Source organism: Schistocerca gregaria, chromosome 11, assembly GCF_023897955.1.
Source record: "Schistocerca gregaria isolate iqSchGreg1 chromosome 11, iqSchGreg1.2, whole genome shotgun sequence".
Taxonomy (NCBI): domain Eukaryota; kingdom Metazoa; phylum Arthropoda; class Insecta; order Orthoptera; family Acrididae; genus Schistocerca; species Schistocerca gregaria.
Genome location: NC_064930.1, coordinates 150,189,339 through 150,203,845, shown reverse-complemented (window position 1 = coordinate 150,203,845; position 14,507 = coordinate 150,189,339). Strand labels below are relative to the sequence as shown.

The 14,507-nt window shown below is 41.1% G+C and overlaps 1 protein-coding gene across 1 annotated transcript in view; it reads left to right on the top strand.

The window, feature by feature from the left end:
* The window catches only part of LOC126295480 (protein AF-17-like), a 106,011-nt gene that overhangs the window by 1,655 nt on the left and 89,849 nt on the right, over positions 1-14,507 (top strand). Inside the window, exons 3-5 of the mRNA XM_049988027.1 lie at positions 2,656-2,735; positions 10,378-10,542; positions 13,053-13,268. Of these exons, the coding sequence (XP_049843984.1) occupies positions 2,656-2,735; positions 10,378-10,542; positions 13,053-13,268 (461 nt within the window). The remainder of the gene's footprint in view (positions 1-2,655; positions 2,736-10,377; positions 10,543-13,052; positions 13,269-14,507) is intronic.

The window sequence follows — 14,507 nt, the reverse complement described above, 5'->3', positions numbered from 1 at the left end:
AGTGCTATTGTAACTTCGGTTAAATGTTTAGTTTGTTGCTCTTTCATTGGTATTCTTGTTTGAGTCAGTATAATCTACACTTACTCATCTGTTTCATGTTTTCAGTCTTTCTGAGGTTTTTTCCTAAATAATATGTTGTTAAAAGGAAAGTGGGTAGAATATCTTTCTTTCTGGCTTTGGTGGCCAGAAGATATTTGTATGCCCCTGTGAAAGACATAGGCATGTTGTTCTTTCTATCTTACAGATTGAAATTAATGTTCTACAAGCAACTTAAAATGCTCAATGTATGGTACCAAATACATTTCTTCCCCTTCTTGAGATTGATTTATTTTGCTTATCTTGTACATAATTATTTTTGTTTTATCAGACTGCATATGCTAGGCTACAAATTAGATTGTATGTAACATAATTGGTACAATTTGCTTTGTTCACAGTCCACATTTGTAAAAAAGATAATTTATTTCATTAACTCATTGATGTCGTAGAATGTTTCTTCTTAGCCATGTTTCTGCAATCATTTTAAATTTGTTTGCAATTCCCTTGTGTTGTATGGTATGTTGTTGAAAAATATGTTGCTAGCTTGTACAACTTTATTTTTTATTTTACTTAATCAAGTCTGAAGAGTGTCTAGTAATTTCCTGTTTCTGGTTTCACATGAGTGTACACGCAGTCTGCTTTCAGACACACAGACATTCTATTTGCCATGTGTAAATACTTAGGGTGTGTATAGACTGAAGACTTAAAGTATTTTATGTGCAACAAACATATTGTCTGCAAGAAGTTATTTGAACCAAAAATATGTTTAATGGCTCTCTTCTGCCAGAGGCAGGTTTATTTTGCCCCAGGGAGTTCTGCTAAAGAAATATTCTGTGATTTGTGTACGGAAAAGGGCAGTGTATGCCGTGATCATGAGCACTCCGCTCACATGACCCTTGTCAGCTCACTGCAGAGATTTTCTGTGTGGGTGTTCCAGTGTAATTTATTGCCAACGATAGATGATGAACAATTTTACATAGTGCTCGTGATAATTTTGTCTGTGGTTAATATTTTTAAGACAATATCTTAATTTCTAAATATGAATTCAGTTTTTAGCACTCAGTAACCGTCGCAAATAAATGAAAGGTAGTCAAGAATTTGTGGGTCATCTGAACCATCAGATTTACCCTTCTGCTTCGACCCTGGATGTAATGGTGGTGTGGCGTGTGACGCCACTGTGGCAAGGTGTTTTTGAGTTGGTTCGCACTTGTAGATGTCATGTCATTGTTTGTTAAATATTTTAGTGATTCATTTGCTTTTATTAGCTGAGTGTGTGAGATTGTCATTGGAAGAGATTGTTCTGGTTCCCTAGTGATTTACTTTTGATTATGCTTGTTATGGGTGGCAGATTAGTGATTGGTACTGTTAATGCCGAGTGATTGTTAGGGGCAGAAATTTAATAGTGTTTTTCTTTTGTCAGTAATGTGTATGAGAGCAATTTATAAGTAGGTTATTGCTTGTTGCAATGTGGTGTGTGTGTGCGTGTGTGTGTGTGTGTTTCTGGGGGGGGGGGGGGGCGGGGCAGTGGCCAGATTTTGTTGGAGGAGGCTTTTGTTGGCAATTAAGTTTTGTTTTGCTTGCTGTAGCCTATACTTATGGTATTTGGGTTGTGTTTTAATTGATCTAGTGAATATGTTTTTTGAGTTGTTGAGATTGTTGTTCCAGTACTGTTTTGTGAAGTTTGTGGTTGTAGGTTTTTTTAATTTATGGTTTTGCTAGTGGGTATCAAGAGCTGTGTTAGAGCTGTATAAGGCAAGGGGAATGTACGAGTCCACTTTTCGAAGTTGTAAGTGTCGGTTTTTTGGTACCGTGGGCTTCATTTGAGCTGTATAGGTTGCAAGAAATGTATGATTCTTGTTACTATTGTAGGTGTAGCATCTTGTTGTAAGTTGAAGTTTTGTAACTTTTTATTTATTTTTGTTTTCAGATGGTGCAGTGTTTTGTATTGCTCTATATTTTAGCCTGTCTCCACCCTAACCCCCCCCCCCCCCCCCCCATTTCCCATGGTTGTCCCATTAGTTTCATTTTATTGTCGAAGTGAGACTTTTTTTGTCATTTCATGTTTTTGTTCATATTTGCTGGTGTGTTTGTGTAGTGTCAACATCACTGTCATTTAATATACACTGGAAGTTGTCATTGCGTGGTATTAATGATGTAACAGGTCAGAGTTGATAGGCAGAATTGGACGCTTCCCTAATGCCAAATTTGGGCATTGATGCATTGAAAGGTTTGCGGATAAACAGTTGCACCACAGTATTGTTTTACTAGGTTTCCCACGGTGATGCAACAGTTAACCTATGCTGATGTATGCCGTGCTTTGTGGCTCAAGTAAATTCTCAATTTGTGGCTGAACGTTATCTTTTACTCAGTATTTTGCACAATATCACATTGTGTTTGTACTGGTTCCCACTGCAGTAAATCCAGATACACCAGACGACCCTCTGTTGTACAGTTCTGTAATTGTAATGGGAGTTAATATACAATCTGTTCACTATAAACTAAATAAATAAATAAATAAATAGGACTGCAGTTTGTGTATGTGCACCTTTATTTACTGTCAGTTACTGTAAATCTACAGGAGCCCGGCACTAATCTCGTCTGCCCTCTCGTGTTTTGCAGCTTGTTACGGGATAGTGACTGTACCGACTGGACCGTGGTTTTGCCGGAAGTGTGAGAGTCAGGAGAGGTCGGCAAGAGTGGTGAGTACGCCGCGGAGCGGCAGCCGTAGCCCTAGAGTCAGCACTGCGCGCAGCCGCTCTGCTGTGACAGCGGTAATGGCGGTCGGTGACACGACAGTGTTGTGACTGACCTCACAAAGTTAGACGTTTGTTACAAAATTATTATGACAGTGTTATAAATAGGGCAGTTGCTACTCACCACATAGTGGGGATGCTCAGATAGGCACAACAAAAAGACTGCCAGAGCTCTCAGCCAAATATGCCTTCATTGGAATTAGACAAAATAGACACACAACTCACATTCATGACCACAGTCTCTGACTGTTGAGGCCAAATGTTAGGTGTACGTTACAAAATTCGCTACAATTGATTCTTCAGTCAGTCAGTCAGTTTGTGGAATACTTGTATTTCATTAAAGGTGCCTACAGTTTCTCGTATTTTCTTACGGAGCCCTAGGGCAGTGATTTTATTTCGTGCACGAGGAAAATTCTTCAGACTTCTTTTATAGCTACGATGTTGTATCTCTTCTTTCTTGACAGTGTCACCTAGATTTTGAAAGAATTAACTTTTCTTTTCAGTATTGCTTAATGAAAAGGACCAAACTTAGTTTTCTTCATTTTGCAACTGTATTCTTGATGTATTGCAACTGATACGCTTATTCTCATCTGTGACAATTTAACTTCTAATTATTATTCATAAATAAAGCTCTTTTTTATATAGCAACTTCCTTAATGTCCACAAGAAGCTCAAACTGCAAACCCTTTTGTGTGTGTGTTCCACTGCTGCCATGTGGTAACTAGATTTTTTATTGATACATTTAGAGTATGTTTTCAACAATATAAGGCTCATAATACTTCGTACAATTCCAAGTCTTTTAATGTTGAGTAAGTTACAGTATAATCTAATTGTAATAATAATTATTCTATGACACAGAACATCTGTGATCAAATTATGATTTAATAAAAGAAAAGTTTAAAAGTTTTTATTTATTTATTTTTGCCTACTTTTTACTGATTGACCTTTCAGCATTTGTCAAAAAGAATTGTATAATTTTAGACTTTACCCTTCAGCCAGTGTCGTACAACAGAATGGTCGTCTACATCACCTGCCGACACTCGAACCCTGCTGCTCGTACCACAAACTCTTTGAGTCCACAGCCTCCTGGGGCAGTGCTTATATTACTGCATAAAACTTGTTCCGGTAGCTGCAGGGTATCACACAGCAAGGGTGCAGCTCCGAGGACCTGCTGAAAAGTAGTGCCTCCAAATTTTGTATTCTGTTTTTAATATCAGTCGAGGTATTACATGTCCTGTGTATTTCTCTATAGGCTTTCCCACTTTGTGAACACTGAAGTATGACCCTCTGGCACTAGAGATCTCAGATATACAGAATAATGTGGTGGCATATAACGCAACTGTGTCCGTGCACAAGAAATGTCGTGTCGTAAGAGTTTCACGTCCCACGAGTTCGTCCACGTGTGGACCGACACGACAGTGCCGGTCTGCACGCGAGCACCGCGACACTGGCGACTGCCCGACGCCGCAGGTTCGCCGTTATTGAGCGTCCTCCGTACGATCCCCACTGAACCCTATCTGATTTCAAAAGTTAAAGAAATGCTTTGAGGACTTCACTTCGATATTTATGAAGTGGTGCGAGCAGAGGTGAGGTCGTAGCTCCGTCGACAGAATCAGACTTTCTACAGCTACAGTATCGACAACCTGGTCTCTTGTCGGGAGAAATGTGTTCGTCGTTAGGGAGACTGTGTTGAGGAACGAATAGTTAGACGTGATGAATAAAGATGTAGATCGTTAACAAAAATTGTTTTATTTAAAAACCTTTAAGACTTCCTGCATTAAAAAGTTTAGGGACATTACTTTTCAGTACGCCCTCATGTAATTTGGTGTACAGTAAGTTCCAGGAATAAAACTGTCAGATACGATTCACTGTAAGCGTGCATCGTTGCCATGACTCGTAGTTTGAGAGGCGTCGTCGGACACGAACGTGGTCAGACAGTTATTTAGTAGTGTGGGGGAGGCGGGAGAACTCGCACACGGGTGAACGAGGAAGATTAAGTGCTGTGTTTGTGTGCCCTGACCCGTATCCTCGTTCTGTTGAATCACAGTACACAGTTAGCTGAAGTAGCAAACAGTCACTTTTTGTACGCTTCGTTTTGCCGAGACACATTTCAGGCTTTCATCTATCTCTGGTGTACTTAATACATTTTATATCTTTGTCAGGAAAATGTTTTTGTTGATTGCATTTTAAATGCTGTAGGTGTCTTTGTTTCTGAAATTTGTTCCTTTCCTGCGTGTGTGTGCACAGTAAAAACACTTTTAGATTCGTTGAAACACGTGCCTTTGCCATGTTTTGAGCTCATGTGTTTCTTTATGTTGGAAAAAGGGGCAACGAGTTAAAGGGGAAGTGACAGAAAGTGTCTAGTCATTACATTTCTTCAGCTTATTCATTCCACAGCCACCGAGCTCAACCGTCATTAACATGATAAATTTTGACATTTAAATAGATCATTTTGACGCCAGATTTAATGCTCTTTCATTTTGCTAATAGTAAAATTTTCAACAGGGTTTATAGTTTCAGAGTAATAAGTGAAATAAAATCTTGTGCCTCATTTTTTGCTAGCGAAAAGTACCCCGTTCCGGAACTATTTGACTGTTTACTTTAATTTGATAGGTAGCAGTCCACAGTTTACATTCAGTAACTCAGTCGGACAAAATGTAATTGTAACTACTGTAATGCGAGCATTTGACCCCACAGTTTTCAGTTGCAGTCACACTCTCATCACTGCTTTTACAATGCTGTACGGCGTTAACTCTGGGTGGTGTCATTCTGGATTATTCCTCACAAAGATTTAGCTGAAACGTCACACAGGGTAATTATTGGTTCTCATCGTTCACACTCGATTATCCAGCTTGATCCGTTTGAGCCACTTTAAACTTGAATAGCACCTTACTACGAACTTGTCCTCAATATTACTAGTCCTCAATATTACTAGATAATATTCTCCCTCACATGAAATCTCCCATCTTACGTATCATTTATGTTAACTTCACATTTCATTTAGTTAGTCTTCCATGTAATGCTGTTCCCCAAAATTGACTTGTAGAGAGGAGTGAGTACATAATATTTTGAATTGGAACCCATACTCTTTCTCTGCTACAACAATTTGAAAACTTTTGTGTGTAATGCAACCATTTTTTGCAATTAATTGATTAAGGGTGACCCAGTAGATCACTTGTTATACAATTCCACTCGTTAATAGCCAAAGAAATAGCTCCTGTACTCATCAAGGTGATGCAGTACGGCCTCTTCCAATTGGGGTATGTGACATCTCCTCCGAGCACCACAGTTGCACCCACTGGAGTTGAAGATACCATTTTTCAAAGCCGTCACATAATTGTAGTGAAAAGGGTACGCTGTGGAGTCGGATGTCGTGGAGAATGATCTCGATAAAGGCGACGCGCGGCTGCTCCACCACCTCGAACTTCGACATTTGCGAGGATCGTGTCAGTGTATTCTGCAAACGTTTGCTCGACCTTGTTGTTCTAACACTCACAGACACGTGAATGGGTCTCGAACTGGGTCAGAGAGCTAGGATAGAGAACAGATGACATTGGCTAATCCGACACAACCGTTCCTCACCTCGATTACCGTGTTGCGTGTACCTGCTGAGAAAATGTGTTTTCGAATGCTGTAGCACAGAAATGGTAAATTTCCAGACGTGGGTTCCTTTTCAGAATATTATGTACTCACTCCCCTCTATGAGGACGAGAAGTTCGTAACAGGTATTTCCGGCCACCGTGTGTAAATAGATGAGAATTTTTATAGGCCTGTATCATAAGGTTTTGAAGATGGGGAATCCACTTCAAAGGCTGTAAATCACGCAAAGGCACAATTATTAACATTTTTACTAACACTGATATAAAGTCTAGCTTATTGAATGTACAGCCAGAGGGGGGGGGTGAAATCCACACCAAAATAGTCATTGTCGTCTGACAGCGCACTCGGTGATGAACAAACTTGCAGATCGTTCGTATGCGTATGAAGGACTTCAAAAAATAAAGAACTGATGATACAGTGGTTACGGCAGGTACTTAAATTAAATGGCCTAAAATCGTGTACTACATACTCTCAAATCAGGAGAGCTGAAAGGTAGAGCATTTCACAGATAAAAATGCACTATGATAGTGAACCATTTATTATTGGCAAAAAGCTTGCAGTAGACACACTTACATCTGTATCGTGCTGTTGCTAAAACAGGAAGAAGAAGGGAAAAAAAGCGATACATTGTTTTTACTCAAATAACATGATTATACCTCCATAGGACAAAGATTAATATAGTGACAGTGATGTACAAAGAAGAGTTTTCAGAAGATACTTTGACTGTTGTATAAGTACAGCTTTTTAACTATTCATTTGTTGTAGCAGTTACAAGTCTACAAATATTTCAGTCACACACAAGAGGCCATCTTCTTTTGTTTTATGAAAAGGAGCAGTAAAACAACACCACTTTGTTTAAATTTTTCTGTATCAGTGGTGCAATCAATGAGTTATCGTTGCTACTTTTATTCAAATCTAATTAAAACTCAATTTTTTTTTCGTGTGTGTTTTTCACGAGGCTCACACTGCAAGTTGTGAGTGACATAATGCTGTCAAAGTTAGTTTTTAGTTTGTAGACAAACTACATACATTATCTTAATAACCTGTCCATATAGTGTAACACACGGTGTGCCAACCTATGAGACGGGAAGTGAGCCACTTCTGGATCGAATCCTCGGCGTATCAAAGATTGCAGGCTGAAACCAGCCACTGCACAGTCTCCATCGCTCATTTAAGCAAATGCTGTGTTGACCCCAAAATTCTGCCCCAGAGAATACACTACAGAAACGTTTAAAGTATAGTGACACATAGAACACAGTTTACACCCAGCAAATACATATTTTGATAGTCGCAGACTCATTCGTCGGAGCCTGAAGGGTACTTCCTGTTGACGTAGAATTGTGAAATTTGGCTAAAAGAAAGATTTCACATTTGAAATAAAGGGAAAAAATCCAAAAAATTGCCAATGTCTAATTATATCGTGCAAAAAATATTTATTTTTTCTCTTGTTATATGACTTCATAGTTAAAATTAAAATATTTATGCAAGAAGTAGAATTCCACTGCCAGTAGCACTGTTAGTGACAGGCAAAAATTGTCGAGGTTCTTGACTCCCATTACGGACGAACTCTCTGTATACTTAATTGAGTTTGTGTGGAACCCTTGGAGCACGAGTACCACTCAACCCTGACCATTTTATTTAATGTGGAATTGGAACGTTGCCACTCTACACTGTAGTTTTTCGTTTAGGCCTCATAACGGTGGAATGGGCTTTTGACGCTTGTCGGAATGTTCGTCAAGAAATTGTCTCCTCCGTTTCGAATCGTCCAAAGGGGACTCGGGTCGGAGGTTCTTCTGTGTATTTTCACCGATAAAATCTGGGCTGTGCAAGTACGAGCTTATCGATAACCCTAGCTTTGGAGCCATTTATGCGCCAGACCTATTGCAAGTTTTGTTGTAATTTCATTCGTGTAAGCACGGCTTCAGTCTCACGTCTTCAAGACGGGTGCTATACTTGACGTTCGTCAGAAGCGATGTGCTGTCATAGAATTCCTATGCTGTGAAAACGAGACAGTTTGAAACATCCACAAGAAGTTGAAAAAGGTGTGCGGAGATGCTGCTGTCAATCGCAGTACAGTTAGTCGGTGGGCAAGAAGGTTACGTGACAAAAGCGAGCAGTACAAAATTGAGGATTGTCCTCGCAGCGGCAGGCCTCGAACTGCACACACTCCAGTCAATGTGTAGGGAGTTGACGAATTGGTGACTGCTGATAGAAGTATCACAGTGAACGAATTGTCACGCTACATTGGGACAGGGGAAGGAAGTGTTTGCAGAATACTGAAAGTGTTGGCGTTAAAAAATGCATGCCCACATGTCAGTCAAAAAAACTGTGGAAGCGATCACAAAACTGGGATGGACAGAACTGAAACACCCGCCTTACAGTCCTGACCTGGCTCCGTGTGACTATCATCTCTTTGGGAAACTGAAAGACTCTATTCGTGCAACAAGGTTTGAAGATGATGACTCCCTTGTGCACGCTCCGAAACAGTGGCTCGAACAGGTTGGTCCAGAATTTTACCATGCGAGTATACAGGCGTCTGTTCTGAGATGGCATAAGGCAGTTGAGAGGGATGGATATTATGTGGAGAAATTAAAATCTTGTTCCTAAAGGATGTATCTACACACTGTAAAACTTTCAGGCATGTAGAATAAAAGACGGATTAAAAAAAAAAAAAAAGTGTGCATTTCTTTTGGAGTGGAGACACGAACCCTTACACACACGATGCAGCACTTCCGTCCTTATCTTGATAGCACTTTGTGGATCGCTTTTGTCTCTTTAAATACTGGAAGTATGCTGTCTTATTAGCTCAGCTCTATGTTCCTTAAAGTGGTGCTTATAATATTTTTTTTATTTATACATGGAGAAAATGTAGGCTTCTCTATCTTTCATAAAGCGGCACAATCTGATATCATTATTGGGAAAGATTTTAGTGATTGTATTCCACATAAAGTGGCCTTTTTTCGCTCTGCGATTACACGACTTAATAGAGTCTGGCTGAATGACGAGGTGAAAGAGAGAGAGAGTTAAACATATTGCAACAAATTCCTGTTGCCAGTGGCTAAAAGAAATCAGTTGTTACCCAGTTGTACAATAAGCACAAATGAGGTACAATTCCAAATGCAGATAAGGATGAAAAAATCTTAACTACACATTATGTGGGTCCAATGTCCTCAGAGTTAATGTAATGTTTTTCGTCAATGTAATTCACTTATATGCGATTGCCTTTGTTTTACTCCTGTATAACTTCCCTTTGATACACTACAGGTCGCATTTGACAGTTCTTGCAAGTCATTCACTATCTCCCAGAATTACAGACTAGTCTGCTAATCCCAAACTTTTTATTTTGTATCTGTCAGATTTAATTCCTTTTCCCCAATATACAAATCAAATAAAAATGGAGTATGCTATGTGAACGACTCCCGTCTAGTCCACAGCTTCTCTTTCGTTTTGTTAGATTCTTATAGCTCCAGTTTGCTTCTTGTGCAAGCTATAAATGATCTTATGCACCTTGTACTTTATTGCTGCTAACTTTAGAATTTCAATGGGTGTACTGCAGTAAACACTGTCAAAAACTTTCCCTTAATCTACAAATGCTTCACTCTTATCTCATAAGAGGTCATCGTGAACCCGAGCTGACCTTCCCCCAGGTCATCTTCTACACATTTTCCTATAACTAACTGCCCTCAGCATTTTGCAACACTGACTTATTAAACTGACGGTTCGGTAACGGCATAGAGTAGTTTTGTCACACCTAGCTCTCCCGAGGATCTGGGTAATTACAGAGTGTCGTCTACTCCGGTGACTTCATTTCGGCTCAGGTCTTTCGGTGCTCTGTCAGATTCGTGCTACTGTATCACGTCTCCATCTGCTTCCTCTCACCTTTCCTCAGTGTTACCTGGAGTCCTGCAGGCGCTTAATGAGCAAAACAGTAGTATTGTGAAGTGTGGACCCCAGAGTGTGCTCGCCTGAACTCGCGACGTCTGCACAGAGGTGTGAGCTGTGCCCGAGCCGGGACGGTGCGCTGAAGCGGACGGACAACAATGGTTGGGCGCACGTGGTGTGTGCACTGTACATCCCCGAAGTGCGCTTCGGGAACGTGACGACGATGGAGCCCATCATCTTGCAGCTCGTGCCCCCAGAGAGATTCAACAAGGTGAGCCTCTGTCTGTCTCGTGAAGGGTGAAAGCAGTATGCTGTCACCGGTTGCGGTGCTTTGTTTTGCTTAACGTATGAGCTGTGTGTTATGTGCGATTCTGGATTATTTTCACTCGTATGATTGAAGGAGTTCTCCGATATTTGTCTCCCCCCGTGGGATAACATTAGCGTTTAAAGAGAGCACCAATTAGAGCACTGTTGACACAGCGTAGTGTAACTCGGGCTCACTCGTGTTGCCACGTGGTGACAGATATCGGAGGACACTTGTATCTGAAGGGTGAAATTAGTCAGATAAATCAAATAATACCTCGCCTTTTTATCTGTATATGAAGTACAATCCTTGCTCTTTGTGCTGCATTATTCATCCTCGTATCTTTTTTTTGTTAAATTTGTCTTCTGTACGGTTTTTTGTGACCTCAACAAATTTTACGAAGTGCGTCCTATTGTAATAATGTCCAACAGAGCAACTTTTTTGTATTTTATCTGCCGTTATCAGTTTCGAGCAATGGCTCATTCTCGGGCCGTACTTAACGTACATTCCAGCGTGTGTGTGTGTGTGTGTGTGTGTGTGTGTGTGTGTGTGTGTGTGTGTGTGTGTGTGTGTGTGTTTGCACTCGTGCACACGCACTTACATACATAAAATAAGACATATTAAATTTTGTATTTCAGATATGATCAACTTAAGTTTTGTTACATTTGTACGCGGTTGCTACAGGTGTGATTTGTGTGTCAAAGATGAGGTTTGTTGTTTCTTCAGTGATTATTTATTTATATCGTATGTGCAATTTAGGGTTCTCTTTATGTTGTGAATTACCTACAGTAGATTATTTTACCACTTATGTTGTTGTTCTTCTTGGAGGCAAAAAAGGAAGACACTCCAATATCTTAGAGGAAATAGAAATTTATAGACTTAAGGGAAACAATCTGAATAATGTGTAAAAGATGAATTACGACCATCAGGAAAAAAGAGGTGGAGACTTTCAACAAAATTCTTAATGGTCGTAGATAATACAGAACAAAAGACTATCCTAAATTTTACATATAAGTCAATTAACAAACCTTATCTTTGACACACACATCAGTATTGTAACAATACAAATATGGAAAGAAAAATAGATCTTATTCGAAAAATAACAATTGAGATTGTATAATGTAAGCAAAAATTATAACACAATTAAAAAGACTTACCAAGCGGGAAAGTGCCGGCAGACAGGCACAATGAACAAAGCACACACACAGAATTTAGTAATTCTGTGTGTGTGTGTTTGTGTGTTTTGTTCATTGTGCCTGTCTGCCGGCACTTTCCCGCTTGGTAAGTCTTGGAATCTTTGTTTTTAATATATTTTTCCCATGTGGAAGTTTCTTTATATATATATGTCTGCTTGTGTCTGTGTATGTGCGGATGGATATGTGTGTGCGCGTGCGCGCGCGCGAGTGTACACCTGTCCATTTTTTTCCCCGTAAGGGAAGTCTTTCCGCTCCCGGGATTGGAATGACTCCTTACCCTCTCCCTTACATCCCACATCCTTTCGTCTTTCCATCTTCTTCAGAAAGGTTGCGAAAGCTAGTAATTCTGTGTGTGTGTTTGTGTGTTTTGTTCATTGTGCCTGTCTGCCGGCACTTTCCCACTTGGTAAGTCTTCGAATCTTTGTTTTTAATATATTTTTCCCATGTGGAAGTTTGTATATATATATATGTCTGCTTGTGTCTGTGTATGTGCGGATGGATGTGTGTGTGTGTGTGTGTGTGTGTGTGTGTGTGTGTGTGTGTGGTATACCAGAACTCCATCGACAAACTTTCAGAGTTCAAATACGGACCAAAACGAGAAAAAGGAAGTCCAGTGAACCGGGGCTCTAAAATGCGTACCTTGTACTTGTTCATCCTTGCTACTTGGAAACACTTTTCTTCTACCGAACAAGTAGTCACAGGTGTTAAGGTATAGATTTTGGAGCCGTTTACGGGAAATTTTTTCTTGTTTCGGTCCGTAAGACCACCTCCCAAAATACGAAAATGAAAGAGGGTGCAGTGAGAGAGAGATTTTACAGCATCAGAGATGAACAACTTCTCACAGCTCTTAACGTACGCATTGTTTAGACTTCTTTTTCCCATCTTTAATCCGTACTATCACCTCCAGTTCGCGATATACCTACACCGAGAATAGCTCGATCGCATCTAGATATTGCCGGAGGACGAGGCATCTCTCGAAATCCAGTGTAGTCGAAGAAATATTAATCTATACTCCAATTTCTTTTATTTAGAAATTTTCTAGTCGACATTCTGTAAACTACGTGTCGACTCGGTTGTCTAAATCGGTTCCCGTCCAGATTTAGATTTTCCACAATTTCCCCAAACTTCCCACAGCAAATTCCTCGACAATTCTGTCGAGAGTGTGTCACCGACGTCCTCCTCGGACGTGCAACCGCGACCGGCGTCGGCGCCCCACCCCCATCCCCCCGCTAGCGCGCGTGCGAGTGTCCCGCTGACGGCAGCCCGCACCCCTGTCGGCAGGTGTGCTACATCTGCGAGGAGCAGGGCAAGGCGGGGCCCGGCGGCAACGGCGGGCGGGCGACCGTGGGCGCGTGCATGCAGTGCAACCGGTCGGGTTGCAAGCAGCAGTTCCACGTGACGTGCGCGCAGGCGCTGGGGCTTCTCTGCGAGGAGGCGGGCAACTACCTGGACAACGTCAAGTACTGCGGCTACTGCCAGCACCACTACTCTAAGCTGGTGCGTACGCCCACAGCTCTGCACCCGCCCCCTGCCTCCTGCCTTCCTCCTCTCTCTCCTCTCTCTCCTCTCTCCCCTTAGCTCTTATTCCGTCTGGCAGCGGCTGTTCTGTTGCAGGTATGGAAAACTTTATTCCGTTCTACAGGTCTGGGAAAAAAAACTGCGCAGGATATTTTGCACGAATTGTAGGGTTTGAAGGTCACAGAATCTGAAAACATCTTCCACAATATCCCATCACATAAACTATTAAACTGTTTCGAAAACAACAACTACTTTTTGATATAAACACTTATTTATTAAGGTGGTAAACACAGCAACCGCCCACTTCGTCGCTCGAGACTTGCCAGTTTTGTAAAGGTGCCAAATTGGAGCCGACAGAGCGGTAGGCGTCGGTCGAGATTCCGACTGCGGCGCTAACTTCGGAGCCTCGGTGTCGAGTCGAGATCGGGACCCGCCCCCTGGTGTGGACGCCGGCTCAAAATCTTGTCGGTTCGGTAGTGTCCCTTAAACGAGTACGTATTTATAGTGTCTTAAAAATATGGGTTTATCGAGTGAAATACGAAGATAGCATTAAACTTAGTCTTATTGTATGTGGGAATGTTTTGGAGGTCCTACAGACTGTTAAAAAAAAAAAAAAAGGAAGATGAGGTGCTTAAAGGAAAGTAAGTGAGCTATTAGAAAATAATGTGCACAGTGTGAAGAAGGAAAGGGAATCTGTGGATAAAGTTTTGGTGCAGGTACAGCTTTCCTAAAAAGGGTGTAATCTTTGGAAATTTTAGGGCCCACAGATTCCGATAACAATTCCAAATCTGTATCTCTGATCTGCAAAAAATATGAAGTGGCCCGTATTGCAATTCAGTTTTAAGGTGGACATTGCTTTTGTCCCATCACACTGCTTTATACGGTTTAAAAGAGACGTCGTCCATCTCTGTCATTTTTTCCTTCGATTTCTTTCCGTGTGAGGCCGTTACTAAATCCTCCTTGTTCCTCGCAATATCTGCCAGTGAAACTGTTATTGAGACACAAGTTCCTTAGAACAGCGGAACAGGAGTGACCCTGGCTCATTGTCAGAGTCAACTGTGATTCCACGTGACCAGATCCGTTGGTCCCAAACCCTCGATTTGGTGAGGATGACAGGCCCGATGCCAGTGCATTGGCGACCTTCGTTTGGCCGAATTTGTCAGCTGTTGTTCGGGTTAGTGTTTGTGAACCTTTACGGTGGAATCGGCAAATTATGTT